At 44.1% G+C, this 17,546-nt stretch overlaps 1 protein-coding gene and 1 pseudogene across 2 annotated transcripts in view; one reads left to right on the top strand and one right to left on the bottom strand.

Moving 5' to 3' along the window:
• The window catches only part of SAE1 (SUMO1 activating enzyme subunit 1), a 69,036-nt gene that overhangs the window by 22,600 nt on the left and 28,890 nt on the right, over window positions 1-17,546 (bottom strand). The window contains exon 6 of the mRNA XM_079799792.1: window positions 11,479-11,584. Coding sequence (XP_079655918.1) covers window positions 11,479-11,584 — 106 coding nt within the window. The remainder of the gene's footprint in view (window positions 1-11,478; window positions 11,585-17,546) is intronic.
• Window positions 4,520-10,983, top strand: LOC307116119 (large ribosomal subunit protein uL1-like; annotated as a pseudogene). The gene is made up of 2 exons (XR_013815290.1): window positions 4,520-7,349; window positions 8,218-10,983. The product of XR_013815290.1 is annotated as a large ribosomal subunit protein uL1-like (transcript).

Here is a 17,546-nt window from a genome sequence, read left to right as displayed (position 1 = left end):
GAAGTCTAAATTGTATTCTGAAGGCAAAATAAAATCATGGAAGGGTTTTAGTTTTCGCAGTAGACTAGCCTGGTAACTGAAAATGGATAAGGAGGAAGAGCTCGGAAGGCAGAGGGCAGCTGGGAGGCCATCAATGCTCTGGAAGAACTCCTGGCACATGAAGAGGAAGGACGGAGGCGTTTAGGTTGAACCTCACAGAGTGCTACAGAGGGTGCTTGCCTGGGACTCTAAATGAACTTGATTAATGGTCTGCAGAAGAGAAAATGGTCAATGGGTTGGAAGAAAACTAAGTGACTTATTACCAAAGGCCACTACGGGATGTCCTCTGCCCCTCTAGGACCTGCCTCCAAGCCACGGTTTGTATTCCTAGTAAGGTCTTACCCAGCTCTAGACAAAAATTGAAAGCCTGTTTGCAGTTGGAAAATTGTTTATATGCAAATACACCCCCTACAGTGGGCCTAACGCTACTGTGTGCCAAAGGGAATATTCATTGCAGAGCAAGGGACCAAGGTGGAGGCCATCCTGCCTTGCTTAGCAGTGGGGCTGTACTCACTACACCTGGCAAATCCGGGGGAACCTATATGGCTCCTTTCCAGAAGAACTGTACACAAAGAACACCAGGTTAAGACCTCCCACCCTCTGTAGAGATGATGAGGATACACTGCTAAATGAGTCCCCTTCCCATGGACCCAGTACAGATCGGAAAGCCCTTTGCAGGTATTATTCAACCGGTCATCAAATATCAGGCTTGTCCCAGGTGCTGAGAACTGGCTTTTTTGGTTACGGTATTTTAAATTTTATGTTGAATAATTGTAGAATCATAAAAAAATTGTACAGAATTCCCGAATAACTGTATTTAGATTCCCCAAATGTAAATATGCTACATTTGTCATTATTTCTTTTTTTTTAAAATATATTTTATTGATTTTTTACAGAGAGGAAGGAAGAGGGATAGAGAACTAGAAACATCGATGAGAGAGAAACATCGACCAGCCGCCTCCTGCACACCCCCCACCGGGGATGTGCCCGCAACCAATGTACATACCCTTGACCGGAATCGAACCCGGGACCTCTCAGTCCGCAGACCGACAACTCTATCCACTGAGCCAAACCGGTTTTGGCTGTCATTATTTCTTTATATTTTTATTTATACATACCCATTTTTCCTGAATTTGAAATTCACCCCTAAATACAAGAACATTCTCTTACATAACCATAAAACAATTATCAAAATTACAAAATCAACACTGATAATGAGTATTCTCATTTAATCTACAGACCTTTATCAAATTTGACCAATTGTCCCATTAACGCCCTTGAGAGCATAAAGAAAAATCTTCCCAACTCTCAGATCTCCACTCCGGGATTCTACATGCCATTGCATTATCATGTCTCTTCATTCGCCTTTAATCTGGAATGGGGTTCCTCAGTTCTTTAGGATACTTTGAAGAGTACAGGCCATGTTTTTTTTTTTTTTTACAGAATATTCTTCAATTCGAGTTTGTGTGATGTCTCTTCATAATAAATTCCGACTACCAGCCCTGGACAAGAATTCCTGCGTGGTGCTGTGTCCTTACACACTCTGGACAGGAAACCCTGTGTGTGTCTTTCTCAGTGCATACTATCGGCAGGCATGAGATCTATTTGTCCTGTTCTTAGAATGCTAACTTTGATCTCTTGGTTGAGGAACAATCTGCCAGTGTTCTCGAAGTAGCGGTCACCAATCTTTCAGACCTCATGGACCACCAGTTGGTGACCACTGCTCTAAAGTGTCTCTCAGTATTAAAAAGCATCTTGGGCCTGGCCACTGTGGCTCAGTGGTTGAGCATCAACCTATGAACCAGGAGTCACAGTTGGATTCCCCGTCCGGGCACGTGCCCAGGTTGCGAGCTTGATCCCCAGTAGGGGGCGTGCAGGAGGCAGTTGATCGATGTTTCTCTCATTGATGTTTCTCTCTCTCCCTCCCCCTTACTCTCTGAAATCAATAAAAAAATATATGCCCTAGCTGGTTTGGCTCAGTGGATAGAGTGTCGGCCTGCAGACTGAAGGGTCCCAAGTTCGATTCCGGTCAGGGCACATGCCTGGGTTGTGGGCTCGATCCCCAGTGTTGGGCATGCAGGAGGCAGCCGATCAATGATTCTCTCATCATTGATGTTTCTTATCTCTCCCTCTCTGAAATAAAGAAAAAGTATATTTTAGAAAGAAATATAAAAAGAAGGAGCTCCAGTGGCGCAATCGGTTAGCGCGCGGTAGTTATAAGAAATATAAAAAGAAAGAAAAAAAATATTTTTTTAGCCCTAGCTGGTTTGGGTCAGTGGACAGAGCGTCGGCCTGCGAACCAAAGTGTCCTGGGTTTGATTCCGGTCAAGGGCACGTACCTTGGTTGCAGGTTCCTCCCTGGCCCAGGCCCTGGTCAGGGCTCACGCAGGTGGCAACCAATCGATGTCTCTCTCTCTCTCATGCCGATGTTTCTCTCTTTTCCATCCACCTCCCTCCCTTCCACTCTGTCTGAAAATCAATGGAAACAATATCCTCGGTGAGAATTAAAAATAACAAATAAATAAATAAATAAATAAATAAATAAATAAATAAAGCATCATGGGAGGTGACAACCAACCCGTTTACAGCATACTTTCCCATTAGTTTTAGCATCCATCAATGACTCTTGACAATTTTTAGCACTATGGTGAAAATACAGATATTTTATCTGTACCATTCCTGCTTAATTTATTGTTATTCTACTATAAAACAAAAAACTTTCTTCTTTTCCCCATTTATTTACTTGTCAGTGTAGACTCATGGGTTCTTATTTTATTCTATGGGTTATAAACTATTACTACCATTATTTATTTGATCCTTTAATTGGCCCAAAAAGCTGACTCCTGGGTCCTGTTGACACACCCATCATTCTTTGAGCATTTCCCTATTTTCTGGCATAGCAGATATTCCAAGCTCACCTATAATTTTCTTACCCCAGCCCCAGAATCAGCCATTTCTCCAAGGATCCTTGTTTTCTTGGATACTAACAATTATAATCTGGGTATGAAGTGGGTTCATTGCTATTGGAGTGTCTTTGCTTCTAAGCCCTCTCAACAAATGGTAGAAAATATATATGCATAAATACGACAACATACATACACACATCTATTTCTATAGCTACAAATAAAAAACCATGGTTTCACCTGATGACTCAAATTCCAATCCAATCCCACAGGGTTCCTTCTAGCCTTTCCCACCTTCCATATTTACAGAAACTCCTTTTTCTGGCAATAAACAAACAAACATTATCCACAATACAAAGAGTGGGGCAAAAGTAGGGTTACAGTTGCTCGTATGGAAAATAATAATAACTAAAACAAGAATAAACTGCATTTCACATATTCATAACTGTAAACCTACTTCTGCCCCACCCTGTACTTACCTATTTATTTGCTCAATTCTAGAATACATAGTTTCAGAATTACTAACCCCTATCACTGTGAAAAACAAACCTACTAACCAGAATTCAATATTTGTTTAGTTTTTTTCTTTAGTACATGTGTTAGTTCCTTTTTTCCCTATAGTAATGCCCCCATTTGACACACTGGACTTAATCAGCCCTGGCCAGGAAGCTCAGTTGGTTAGAGCATCGTCCCAATATACCAATGTTGTAGATTCCATCCCCAGTCAGGGCATATAGAAGAATTAACCAATGAATGCATAAGTAAGTAGAACAATAAATCGATGTTTCTATCAAATTAGTTAAAAACAATTTTTTTTATTGTTTAAAGCAGGCGTCCTCAAACTACAGCCCACGGGCCACATGCAGGTGTTTTTGCCATTTTGTTTTTTTACTTCAAAATAAGATATGTGCAGTATGCATAGGAATTTGTTCATAGTTTTTTTTTAAACTATAATCTGGCCCTCCAACGGTCTGAGGGACAGTGAACTGGCCCCCTGTTTAAAAAGTTTGAGGACCCCTGGTTTAAAGTATTACATGTGTCTTCTTTTTCCCTGATTGACACCCCCCTGGCCACTCCCACCCCCGAGGGCAAGCCCCGACCACCCCAGTGTCTGTGTCCACAAAATTTTTAAAAATAGTAAATCAAGGCTTTGACACTGGACATGAGTTCCCATTCTCCTGTGGCAACGGACTCCCTCTAACTGGCTGACCCTTCAGAAACCTGGGGCTTTACAGAAATGCGGGGATGCCAGCCAGTCCTAGTTATTCTGATTCAGTCAATCTGAGCTAGAACCAGGGAACCTGTATTTCACAAATGTTCCCAGAGAACCACTGGCTGTAACATGAAAAGCCTAAAAAGCAGGGCCCTGATGATCTCCTCTGGCCAGTTCCCACCCAGATCCAGTCTCACGGGGACATGGTCCTTGCAGTGCTGCCGGCCTTGCCTACACGTCTGCTCCTCTGCCTGCAACAGTCTCGCCTCTCTTCACCACCTAGCAGATACCAAGCCTTTAAAACCCAGCTCAGAAGTCTCCTCCTCTATGAAGACTTTCCAACTTCCCAAACATGGCCACACCCTCAGTTCCCCGAGCTCCCGTAGTTGGCTTTTGATTATGAAATAATTCGCACACACTGAAAAACAGACCAGCACAACATGACAGCTTTTTCCATTGCCCTGTTACAGCTCTCCTCGAGAGAAGTAGAATTATCTGTGTTTGTCTTTTCCACTGGCAACAAGACTTCCTCTTCCTCCGCTGATGATTCCCAGGCACGGGATCTGGCACACAGCAGGTGCTCAAAAAAATGTTTGGTCTTAAGATTATTTGCAGCTTTAACCCTGTGGCTCAAAGATGGCCTAAGTTCTTTTCCATGAGTCTTCAGAACTGAGACTAAGAAGGACTCTGTGCTAAGTAATTCTCATTTTGAGATGAAGTCCATTTCTTCCTGCTCTGGACTAAACCTGCCTGTTATTGTTCATGCTGGTAAGTGAATGCTGTTTCCATACGAGACCTGATATTTTTAGCACTCCTGTTATGATAAACTCACACTAACCTCAAAAAGAACAAATCAAAGTCAACTTTTTGCCACAGGAAACCAGCTCATGGTTAATGTTTTGCAACATGCCATGGGAGAATAATAAAAAGATGAGACCTTTTGCTCACAGATGGCGAGGCCAACGCTCAAGATAGTGGAAAAATGCAGCAGGAAGCGTTCAGTCTGGCCACTATCTTATTAAGTAAACTGGAAAAACACTCAGCACCCAAACAAGGCAAACACACGCACACGGACGGCAGGGCAGCTGCTTCCCCAGGCGCTGATTGTGTGTGGGGCAGTAAGAACCAGCTACATGTGAGGGGCGGGCCGGGCCAGGACGGCACTGGAATCAAAAGCCCGCTGGGTGGCCAGGGAAGCAGACAGGTGAGAGGATCCTGCGGGGTCACCAGTGGGCTGGCTGCGCTCCCTCTCGAGTGGAGTAAATGACCACATAAGCAATAGCCAGTCACTGATGCCAAAAATATTTATCAAGCACCTACTATGTCCGCCAATGGTGAAACCAAGTTAGGTTCCCTGCAAGGTATTCTCAGGTGTGCATCACAGCCAAACACCTTGTTCTCACTAGGAATTCCTAAGGCAGGTGGATCAGTCACATTCCTAGAAGGGTCTGGGGAACAAATTCCAAGGACTGGGAAAAACTAAAAACTATTTACGTGACTTTCAGGATAAGACTGGTCACAAAACCTGTCTGTACACTTAAAATGGGTAAACTTTGTTACAAATCATACCTCAATAAAGTTGTTAAAAGCATAAAAATAAAAAATGCAGAAAAACAAGACACACTTTCACTGACTATTTAAATGAGAAGAGATTTCAGAGAGAGGCTGGCTAACATAGTCCTCCCATTTCTATAGGCGAGACAATAAAATCCTAAAGAGGCAAACTGACTTATCTATGCCCAAGGTCACAAAGACAGATGATGGCAAGTGTATTTGGCAGAAGGCAAGTTCACCTGTGGAAGCTGCTATGTTCTCCTGGATAAGTCCAACAAGGTCAAATTACAGGAGAATCTCAGTTCTATGAATGGCTGAGTAGAAAACTGAAAGAAGTATTTCTCTGAATATAAGAATAAGGTGCCCGGCCAGCATGGCACAGTGGTTGAGTGTCAACCTATGCATCAGGAGGTCATGGTTCCATTCCTGGTCAGGATACATGCCTGGGTTGCGGGCTTGATCCCCAGTGTGAGATGTGCATGAGGCAGCTGATCAATGATTCTCTCATCATTAATGTTTCTATCTCTCTCTCTCCCTCTCTTTTCCGATCTGAAATTAGTAAAAATTAAAAAGAGCTCTTTTCTGGTTTTTGTGGCTCAAGGAACCATAGCAGCAAAGTCTCCCGCGACATCCGTTACGAGGCAGTGCGGGAGGTCCTGCACGGGAAACCAGCGTAGGCGCCAGAAGTTTTTGGAGATGGTGGAGCTGCAGATCAGCCTGAAGAACTATGACCCACAGAAGGACAAACGCTTCTCGGGCACCGTCAGGCTGAAGTCCACGCCCTGCCCCAACTTCTCCGTGTGTGTGCTGGGGGACCAGCAGCACTGTGATGAGGCCAAGGCCATGGACATCCCGCACAAGGACATCGAGGCGCTGAAGAAACTCAACAAGAATAAGAAACTGGTCAAGAAGCTGGCCAAGAAGTACGATGCCTTTTTGGCTTCCGAGTCTCTTGATCAAGTCGATCCCACGAATCCTGGGCCCAGGCCTGAATAAGGCTGGCAAGTTCCCTTCCTTGTTGACCCACAATAAGAACATGGTGGCCAAAGTCGGAGGTGAAATCCACAATCAAGTTCCAGATGAAGAAGGTGCTGTGTCTGGCAGTGGCTGTTGGCCACGTGAAGATGACAGATGATGAGCGTGTGTACAACATCCACTTAGCTGTCAATTTCCTGGTATCATTGCTCAAAAAGAACTGGCAGAACGTTCGGGCTTTGTACATCAAGAGCACCAAGGGCAAGCCCCAGCGCCTGTACTAAGGCCCAGCTAATAAACCATACTGCCACCGTTAAAAAAAAAAGAATGAGTTGATGTGCTCAGAGAATCAGCTTAATGCTGACAAGCTGAGGGCTCTAAGCTGCTGACAGTAACCAGGGAACGAGACACAAGAGCATGCCACTTTACTTCCAGAACCTTACTTAGTCCACCAAGCAGCCTGGGGGGTTAAACAAGCAGGCACCAGCCAAGAAAGTCCCAAGGAAGCACACCAGGGCCTGTGCTCACTACGTCTGGAACGCTCCTTGTAGTTCCAGCTGCAGCACCTCTGGAAAGACATACATAGCAGGGCTCCGAAAGACCAAGAGGGGAGAGGGGGGAAAACCACACCAGGAATGTGCACATAGCAACAACACTCAAGAAAGGTTAGGACAAAAGAAGACAGAAGGAAGGCCAAGAGACACATGAAAACATGCTCAAAGTCACTTATTATCCGAGAGATGCAAATCAAAACAACAATGAGGTACCATCTCACACCTGTCAGAATGGCTATCATCAACAAATCAACAAACGACAAGTGCTGGCGAGGATGCGGAGAAAAAGGAACCCTCGTGCACTGCTGGTGGGAATGCAGACTGGTGCAGCCACTGTGGAGAACAGTATGGAGTTTCCTCAAAAAACTGAAAATGGAACTCCCATTTGACCCAGTAATCCCACTCCTGGGAATATATCCGAAGAAACTAGAAACACCAATCAGAAAGGATATATGCACCCCTATGTTCATAGCAGCACAATTTACAATAGCTAAGATTTGGAAACAGCCTAGGTGCCCGTCAGCAGATGACTGGATCAGAAAACTGTGGTACATCTACACAATGGAATACTATGCTGCCATAAAAAAGAAGGAATTCTCATCATTTGCAGCAACCTGGATGGAATTGGAGAATATTATACTAAGTGAAATAAGCCAGTCAATGAAAGAAAAATACCACATGATCTCACTCATTTATGGATAATAAAGAACATTATAAACTGATGAACAAAAAGATAGATACAGAGACAGTAAAGCAACAAACAGACTTTCAAATTACAGGGGGAAAGTTAGGGAGAGGGGGGGGAGATAAGAAATCAAACGAAGGACTTGTATGCATGCATATAAGCATAAACAATGGACGCAAAACTCTGGGGGGTGAGGGCAAGTGTGGGTGTGGGGTGGGGGGGGTAATGGTAAGATATGTACACATATAATACCTCAATAAAAAAAATATATTAAAAAAAAAAAAAAAAAGAAAGGTTAGGACTTGTCATCCGCTGCAAAGAGAAAAGCCAGGGAAAGGTTCAATATCCAACATACCCAGGAAGGACACTGGGTGTGGTGTAAAGTAACCAGACCCTGGAGGACTCAGGAGGCTTGGGTTTAGACCTAAGGCCACCACTAATGCGTTGCATGATCATGGCAAGTCACACCCCTTCTAGGCCTCATTCTATCCTAAAAAGAGAGTGAACCTGTTAGAATTGAGAAGTCTGTTCATTTAACATGACAAGTCAGAGAGCAACTGCAGGCGGTGCTGTTTCAAGGGTTCAAGGCTATGGGAAAGGCCCATTGGTTCAGCCGCGCTGGCCAATGACAAGGGCTCCTCCAGCCATCTCTCCACAGGTAAGGGATGGAGGTATGAGGGGGAAGCACAGATCGGCCATCCTTGGCCTAGACAATACGTGGGGTTGCCTCCTCCTTTTAAAATTCTATGACTATTACAGGATTGTACATGTAAAAATGGTTAAGATGCTACATTTTATGGTATTTTTTTTTACCATAATGAAAACATTCTGTGACTATTAACTAATAACACAGTTTTTAATCATCAAATCCAAAGTGCTGAAACTTAAAACTGAAAAGAACTAGTACTGTTTAGAAGAGAGAAGTAACCATATGGATTTATATAGGGTGGGGCAAAAGTAGGTTTACAGTTGTTTGATTGGAGAATTATATAGTAATTAATAAACAGTAATACAAGAATAAACTGTTTTGCATACTCACAGGTGTAAACATACTTTTGTCCCATCCTGTATTATCCAACAAAGTATCACAGGCAGAAAATAAAACTCAACGGGATTGCTATGATACTATTACAGTACTCAAGTATGGAATTAAGGGTAAACTGAGTCAACTCCCAAACTTCTACACGCAAAACAAAAACAAAAACAAACAAACAAAAAGCACACAACTTCATGAACCCAGGTCTGTAGGACTTGATGTAGTAACCACCCAGCCGCACAAAGGCCCCCTGGGCAGCCCCGTGCTAGAGAGGAATCAGAGTGAGCCTCAGGGAATGTGAGGCTGTGGCTCAACATCACCCATCTAAAAAACTGGTGGAGCTAGGTCTGAAAGCCAAGTCCGTTTTAATTCCAAAGCTCAAGCCCTGAACAACCACACAGCAATGCCTGCCGTTCGGGCCATAATGTTAAAACTCCTGCTTCTTCATCTGTTTCCTCATCTCGAGAAACCAAACTGGGGATATTCTCACCCTGCTGACTTCATGTGGTGTGATGATGATTTGGATACATGAAAACTGCAAAAGGTTAGATCAGGGTTTCTCAACGATGGGGAGCTGTTCTGTGATACTTAGCAACATCCCTGCCCTCTCCCCACTAGATGCCAGCAACATCTCCCCTCACCCTACCCCCACAACTGGAACAACCCAGAAATGTCCCCAGACACTGCTAATGTACTACTCTGGCAGGCAAAACTGCCCCTGGTTGGAAATCACCACATCATGGTAAACTCAAATACCAGTTGACCAATGTGACTAATTTGTAAGCAGCAGCTATACCCAAAACCTTTGCAAAAGGACAAGTACTATTTACGGAGGGCTTTCTATGCGCCAGGCACTGAGCAATTAGCTTCTCCCAAAGGGCTGACCCCATGCTCTCCCTGAACTCCAGGCAGGAGGGTGCTGCTGTGACTCCAGTTAGCACTTCCTTGCTGAACTGCCCCAGTCCTTAAAAGTGGCTATTTTCTGAGTCCTACACTCACATGCAGAAGACTCATTCCTACTTAACCCATTTCATTATTGCTATACAAATGGATATTAAGTGCTTCAAAATAGTTCATCCCCCAACTTTCCTTGTCCCCAATCGGGTCAACACCATTACTTACTATGGGAAGAGCTTTACTCATAAATAATGTAAAGATAAACTTTAGCCCTGTCTGATCTTCTTTCTTGTTTATTAAGGAGGCTTTATACAGCTTTCTGTATTTTCCTTTGGAGAACTAGCACGCACAGCCTTCGTCTGTGCTGGCTTGGAGGGGGAGGTCCTGGAGTCTGCACAGACAAAGGGAAGGAAGGAGGAGGGATGCAGCTCTCCTCTCTTCCCTGGGGAAAGAAGACCAAATACTGTCTAAATGCAACCAAAAATGCTTGGTAAATTGTATAAAGAAAAGCTACATCTCCACCTCAGTCTTCCTGAGAAAGGGTGATGGTTCTGCAGAGACACGGACTCTTGCAGGCCTGGGTGAACACATGGCGCCTGGGACAGGTGACTGGGGGCCTCCAATACCATATCTGTGCTACATGAACTGGGGCGTGGAAGGAAGTTGGGAAGCACATCCCCAAAAGTACAAAAACGTCAAGGGGATTTTTTTCTCTCTCTACTTTTCTGGCATTTTCTGCAGTAAATAGGAGTTATTTTTATACTAATTAACAAACTGGTATTTTTACATGTGCTTGCAGTATAGCTGAGAATATGAGTCACCTTTATCTCTCTGTGCCTCAGTTTCTTTGTCTGTAAAAAAGGGTTAGTAATAGTATCTATCCCCAACAGCTTGTGCTTAGCACTCAATGTTAGTAATTATTATTTTAAAAATAACATTAAAAAAATTAATTAAAAGTGCCAGGCAGAAGGAGCCAAACAATACCTAGCTAACAGCCCTTGTTGCCCCCCTACCCCCTGCCCCAGTTAGGAGGGAGAGAGGGAGGGACCTTTCAGGAGAGGAAAACTGGTCTGGGAGACAGGAAGAACTCTGTAGAGGGAAAAGTGGTGCTGAGAAAGTGTTTGACTTATGACACTGTTATCTCAGGCTCAACTTTAGAGGGTAAGTCATTTCAACAAATAAAAAAAGAAATTTAGCCGAAACCGGTTTGGCTCAGTGGATAGAGCGTCGGTCTGCGGACTGAAGGGTCCCAGGTTCGATTCCGGTCAAGGGCATGTACATTGGTTGCGGGCACATCCCCAGTAGGGGGTGTGCAGGAGGCAGCTGGTCGATGTTTCTCTCTCATCGATGTTTCTAGCTCTCTATCCTTCTCCCTTCCTCTCTGTAAAAAAAAATCAATAAAATATATTTTAAAAAAAAATTAAAAAAGCAAAATTCATTAAGAAACCAGAGCTCACTGATGGTCCTCATCTCCATTCACTCAGATGTGTGGCCACTGAGAATCACCTAATGAGGAACCTAACTCAGGGCGAACATCAAGAAACCACCCGGACTCTGCAGCCACATATGCAGAAATCAAAGCCCAAAGCGCTCCTGGCTCACCGGAAGCCTCGAGCCCTCACCTTGAAGGAGAAAGTAATCCGAAGTTGTGCGCTTCAGAGCGGCCTTGGCTTTGTCGCTGCTCCAGTCCACTTCCAGTGCTTCTTTAATGGAGCAGAAGACCACTTTCTGTGGGGAAAAAGGCAGAACTGCTTAGGGATAAACTATGCTCGGTTTTAACTCACAAGGCAGTATAGCTCTTCACCATTTAGAGAAATGTCATCATCTAAGGTTTACTGTTCATTAAAAGGAGCCGAGGCCCACTCAAATCCAATAAACGTTTATTAAGCACTTACTGAGTGCTCCTCTGGGCACTGGGACTCAGCGGTGAATAACATACTCCCTGCCTTGAAGGAAGACAGAGCAAAGCTCAAGTCCTAATACCATTCTGGTTCTTTCTTTAACTGGGTGTATTTACACTACAGAAATATTTGCACAAGCGAAGAAAAATATGTGTCTAGAGATATTCAATAAAGGCATGTTTGCTGCTGCTGATGGATGACAATACTAATAAGTAACAGCAAGAAAAAGAATAGCGGGATGAAAGGAAAGCTGCAGGCTACGGAAATGGAAACGGCATTTGCAAAAGCCCTGTGGTAGGAGAAGTGTGGCTAAAACCTGTTAGACTAAACCAAATAATCGTGGGAAATGCCATAATATATATTTTAAAATATAAACAATTAAATATGAATGAGAAAATGGTTTCCCTTTCCTGAACAATTCCATCCAAAGTCATTTACTGGACTGAGGAAGGGCAGGAAAGAGAGTGTGTGGAGGAGCTGGGGCCTGGCTGGAGGAGACAGCACGGTAAGAAGGGCTTCCCCAGGGGCAGCAGTGAGAGGATGACTGTATCCACAGACTGGATGCAACTAGTCAATATACTGAGAACCTGGGAAGCCAGGCTTCTCAATGTCAGAGAAGAGAATTGGAAATATGGGGAGAAAACTAGAATGAAGTCTGTGGTTTTTGGTATAAACTCATTTTCAATATATGGACAGATAAAGAAATAAATGTAGATGCAATACCCTGAAACAAGGAAGTGCTCAAAGAATGATGGGGACATGAAACAGAAAACAGGACACAACTTAAAGAAGTGCCCACTGGTCAAATCTGGAACAATTTGAGGATAAAAAGAAATAATACTAGATTGCAACACTTTAAATAAACTAGAATCCATTAGTCCACAGACCTAAAATTAATCAAGTTTAATGAGGAATGGGATATTTACATATTTTAAAAATACCTCTCTATAAAATGCATATTAGTCACACAGGGAAAGGAGGAATTGTATTCAAAGAAGTCTGGCAGACATAATCTCACGCAAATGATGAAAGTGAACATCAGCAGTAAAGGGCATATGGAAATCATGCACCAGACCACAGAACGTGACGAGAAGCATCCGTACCGTGATATTTGTGCCAGAATGTGTAGCTGGAATCTAATCATAAGGGAACATCAGATGAACCCAAACTAAGGGACATTTTACAGACTAACTGGCTCGTAATCTTTAAAAGTGCCATAAAAATCTAGATGCACGCATGATCCTCAACTGGACCCTTTTGCCAAAGGGACATGATGGGGCAACTGGCAACACTTGAATGGGGTCTGAGGATTAGTGGCAATGATGTAACTGGATGAGTTTCCTGATTTTAATGGTTGGTTTGTGGTTATGAAGGATGACTTGTTTGAGAAAATACAAACTGAAATATCTGGGCATGATGGTTGGGGCACTGTGTTGGCATCTTCCTCTCTGATAGTTCAGGAAAAAATGGTTCTCAGTACTAGTTACTTTTACTAGGTTTAAGATGAGTGTGTATAAATAATTTCAAAACTTACAGAGGTATGGGTCCTCTCTCTCTTGTTTCTCTCTACACACACACACACACACACACACACACACACACACACACCATACAAATCTCTTCCCCCAATATGTAAAAGAGAAAGAGAGAGAGAGAGAGAGAGAGAGAGAGAGAGAGAGAGAGAGAGAGAGAGAGAGACTCGAAACAACAAGAGTATAATTTAGGAGGCTTACTGAACCAAAATCTATCAGCTACCAGGCAATTTACACAGCTTATTAAGGACCAAAATGGATATTATAAATGAAATTCCAAATTGTTAATGAAGATTAAACACAAAGTTTAATTTTTCTTTTAATCCTCACCCGAGGACATGCTTAGAGAGGAAGGGGGGTGGAGAGAGGGAAAGAGGGAGAGGGGGAGGGAGGGAGGGAGGGAGGGAGGGAGAGAGAGAGAGAGAGAGAGAGAGAGAGAGATGGGCTGCCTTCTGTATATTCCCCAACCTGGGATGGAACCCACAATCCAGGTATGTGCCCCAACTGGGAACCTAACCAACAACTTTTCAGTGCACTGAGCCACATCAGCCAGGGCAAAACAGTCAAGGTTTTTTAAAAAAATGTTTCTATTGATTTCAGAGAGAAGAAGAGCGTGAGAATCATTGATTGGCTGTCTCCTGCATGCCCTCTACTAGGAATCAAGCCTGAAACCTGGGCATGTGCCCTGACCAGGAATTGAACCATGACCTCCTAGTTCATGGGCCCATGCTAAACCACTGAACCACACTGGCCAGGCAATAGTTAAGGTTTTTAAGGTGGCTTTCTGCCTCTGGGCTGGTATACAAGATGTCTACAGTGCCCTCAAACTGTTGGGTCAATGGGTCTGTTTGACCTCAAAAGATAAGTCATGCCGTCAGCCTAGTGACATTTAGTGCCTTATACAGGCTGCCAGACCCTTCTAATGAGTCTTAAACACAGACCAAGCCATCAGCAGTATGCTGGGAATGCTATCATAATGAGGAAACAAAGCTTTATCAGATTTTTAAAACTACCAAGACCTTCATTCAGAGGTTCTGTAGTTTGCCTTGCTAAGAACAATGCTAAGAATCCACTGGTCTGTTAAGCCACTCTCTGATGATGAATGAGGAAAAAAAAGTTGCATTTTAGTCTGTCCCACCTCTAACATTGGGACAAGAGTACCAATGAAAACCCATACATCACGTCTACATGTTTAGTTATAAATCTAACTAGCAAGCTACTAAGTAAAAGATATTGTATTCTCCTGCCTTAACAAATATACCTTCTCCACAGCCAGCCACCTGGAAGATCAGGTTCAAATTTGGAAATCTCATACTCCTTGGAGTTCTCTGCCAGAACGAGGTGCACCGGGAAAGCTGTCCCCCAGTTTTCCCTTCTCTTGTAGCTTTGTTCCCTCAGCTCGTCCTTTCCCACCAAATCCTGCTCTCCTCTCCTGCCCTCCCCCCCATCCCCAGCCGGGCGTAGGCATGTAGACGCTGTGATAAGGCCTGCACTCCAGAGGCAGGTCAGGGAGGAAGCCCAAAAACGCCTGGGAAGTAAGCCTGGGTTGTCTGGGTAGGAAATTCCGGGGTCCCAGGCATCCAGAATGTGGTCTAGACCTGAGGGCAAAGGCTATGGGCCCCAGTGGACACATCTCCTTGATCCCATGGAATCCTCACCCTGTGAGAGGAATGGCTGGAAGGAGGACAAACTGGGACCTTCTAGAGCACTAGGGCCAAGGACAGAGGCCCTTTCCTTCCCAAAGTCTAAGGACAGAGCCATCCCAGTTTTGCCACTAAGTTGTGACCTCAGGCAAATGAATTTACCTCGGCCTGACTGTGGCAGACAACCTTTAGGAAGTTCCCTGGTATGTGGGGAGGAGGTCCACAGTGGCCCCATCTGTAATAGGTACTAGCCCTCCAGCCACAGGTGACAGAGCCAGGGGAGGGCCCAGGGCCCAAGACTGACCAATCAGATCCTTTATCCTGGGAAGTGAGAATGTGAAAGTTGGAAGTGAAGCCATATTAATGGCAGGGCTCTTAAGAGAAGGGCCAAATTCCTACCACCAGCTGCCTGGTTTTTTTACCCTTCCCAGAATGCTTCTTGTGTTACCCCAGCCTGCCTCCAAGTAATGCCCCCCCCCCCCACTTTGTTGTTGTTAACCCTCACCTGAGAATATTTTTTCCATTGCTTTTCAGACAGAGTGGAAAGGAGAGAGGGAGAGGAGGAGGGAGAGAGACAAACATTGACACATAGATGTGAGACACACTGACTGGTTGCCTCCTGCAGGCACCCTTACTGGGGGTGGGAAGGGAACCTGCAACCCAGGTACGTGCCCTTTACCGTGAATCGAACCTGCAACCCTTCGGTGCATGGGCTGACGCTCTAACTAACCACTAAACACACTGGCCATGGCTAATGTCCCTTTTTTGTTGTCCAAACTACCAAAAGTCTACTCTCGACTTTCACAACAATGAAAAATAAAACAAAACTTAACCAAGTCACCTAATCTGTAGGAGGACAGGTGCAAGAGGTGGTGCCTGTCTCGCTCAGCTCACCAGCTCTGGGTTTCTGAAGAGAAAACACACTGGACAGGGCTCTCAGGGAATGACGGGTCTTTCAGGTGAAGCACCCAGGCCAGTGTCTGCCGAGCAGCAGCGCCCACCATCTCCCTGAATGACACCCTCAAACGGCTACCTTTCACAGCTCACCTGCCCCTTCCACTTCTCCACTCCCTTGGCTCCCGGAACCCTCTGTCTAGAAGGGTTAACGCGTTCTCCTCTGCTACCCACTCCTTCATGGGCCATCCTGAGCCTTAAGGATTTCAAGCTCATAGTCCAGTTAAGACTAGTAACAAGCCCTCTCACACTCACTCCTATCGCTCCCGGAGGTAGGGACCACAGTAAAAGGCACAGCACCGAAGAGACTAGATTTTCAATAAATACTTGTGAGCTGCTTCTCATTTGCCAAAACTCCCCACAGTAAATATAAAAGGTGAATTCTCCACATGGTCTATCAGCCATCAAGTTATGGGGTTGTGCTAGGCCATTTAGAAGTGTGGGAAACCGCAGTGACCTTGCCAATGTAAAAGGAGACTGGTTCAATAGATTACAGCACGGCAATGTAAACCTGCTCTCCAAAGTAGATAAAAGTCTGGGAGTGCTTCCAAAAACGCATTGAATAAAAAAAGCAAAACACAATACATGTCATATATATTAGGTCATTATATGTCTTATATGTCTCCATATATATTAATTAGTACTCCAACTTTATTATGCACAGAAAGTATTCTGAAAAGAACGTTATAGTCATTATTGGAGAACAGTGTTCACATTCTCTCAACTTTTTCTGTGTTTTCCACACCTGGGATGGTGAATACATTTTACTTTTTAAATCAGGCTGAACATCTGTAACGTGATATAGTTCTGGATATAAAATAAAGTTGAATGTAAATCAGCATCAAATCAACTTTTAAAACTACAGGTTTCGCCTGGCTGGCTTGGCTCAATCGTTGAGTGTCGGCCTATGAACCAGGAGGTCACAGTTTGACTCCTGGTCAGGGCACATGCCCGGGTTGCAGGCTCAGTCCCCAGTGGGACGTGCAGGAGGCAGCCAATGAATGATTCTCATCATTGATGTTTCTCTCTCTCTCTCTCTCTCTCTCTCTCTCTCTCTCTCCCTTCCTCTCTGAAATCAATAAAAATGTATTTAAAAAAATAAACATATGCATACCTTATTTAAAAAACAATATACTACAGGTTTCTAGGTCTAATTTCCGCACCTATTCATGGGAGACTGTGGTTTTTTAAAGAGCACTCTAACAGCAGACTTCTGCGGATGACCTGCTGCTCTCCCATACTGCCGGCAGTATTGGAATAAACGGCTCATATGATTCAAAACAAACAAACAAACAAAGCACTCTTAACAAATAACAACCGCAACAGACAGTTTTCACACTCTGCAGAGTGGCAAAAGGGCCTGAAGCTAGCACACGTTACTGTCATATATTGCTGGCTTTGAAATGTAAACGGATACAGACCGAAATGCCCATCAAACAGCAGAACAAATAGTGAGGTATTCACACAACCAATACTCTACAGCTGAGAGAGAGAGAAAGAGATAGAGAGATAGAGAGATAGAGAGAGAGAGTCAGTCCTGCAGTGCTATCCAAGAGAACTTGCTGTGAGGATGAAACATCTTCTATCTTTGCAATACAGATGCCAATAGCCACACGTAGTTACCAAGCATGTGAGATATAGTTTGGCTGAAGAAGCAAAT

This window comes from Cnephaeus nilssonii, assembly GCF_951640355.1.
Source record: "Cnephaeus nilssonii genome assembly, chromosome: 20".
Taxonomy (NCBI): Eukaryota; Metazoa; Chordata; class Mammalia; order Chiroptera; family Vespertilionidae; genus Cnephaeus; species Cnephaeus nilssonii.
Note: the sequence above shows the minus strand (reverse complement) of the source record. Positions and strands in the feature narration are given on the sequence as shown.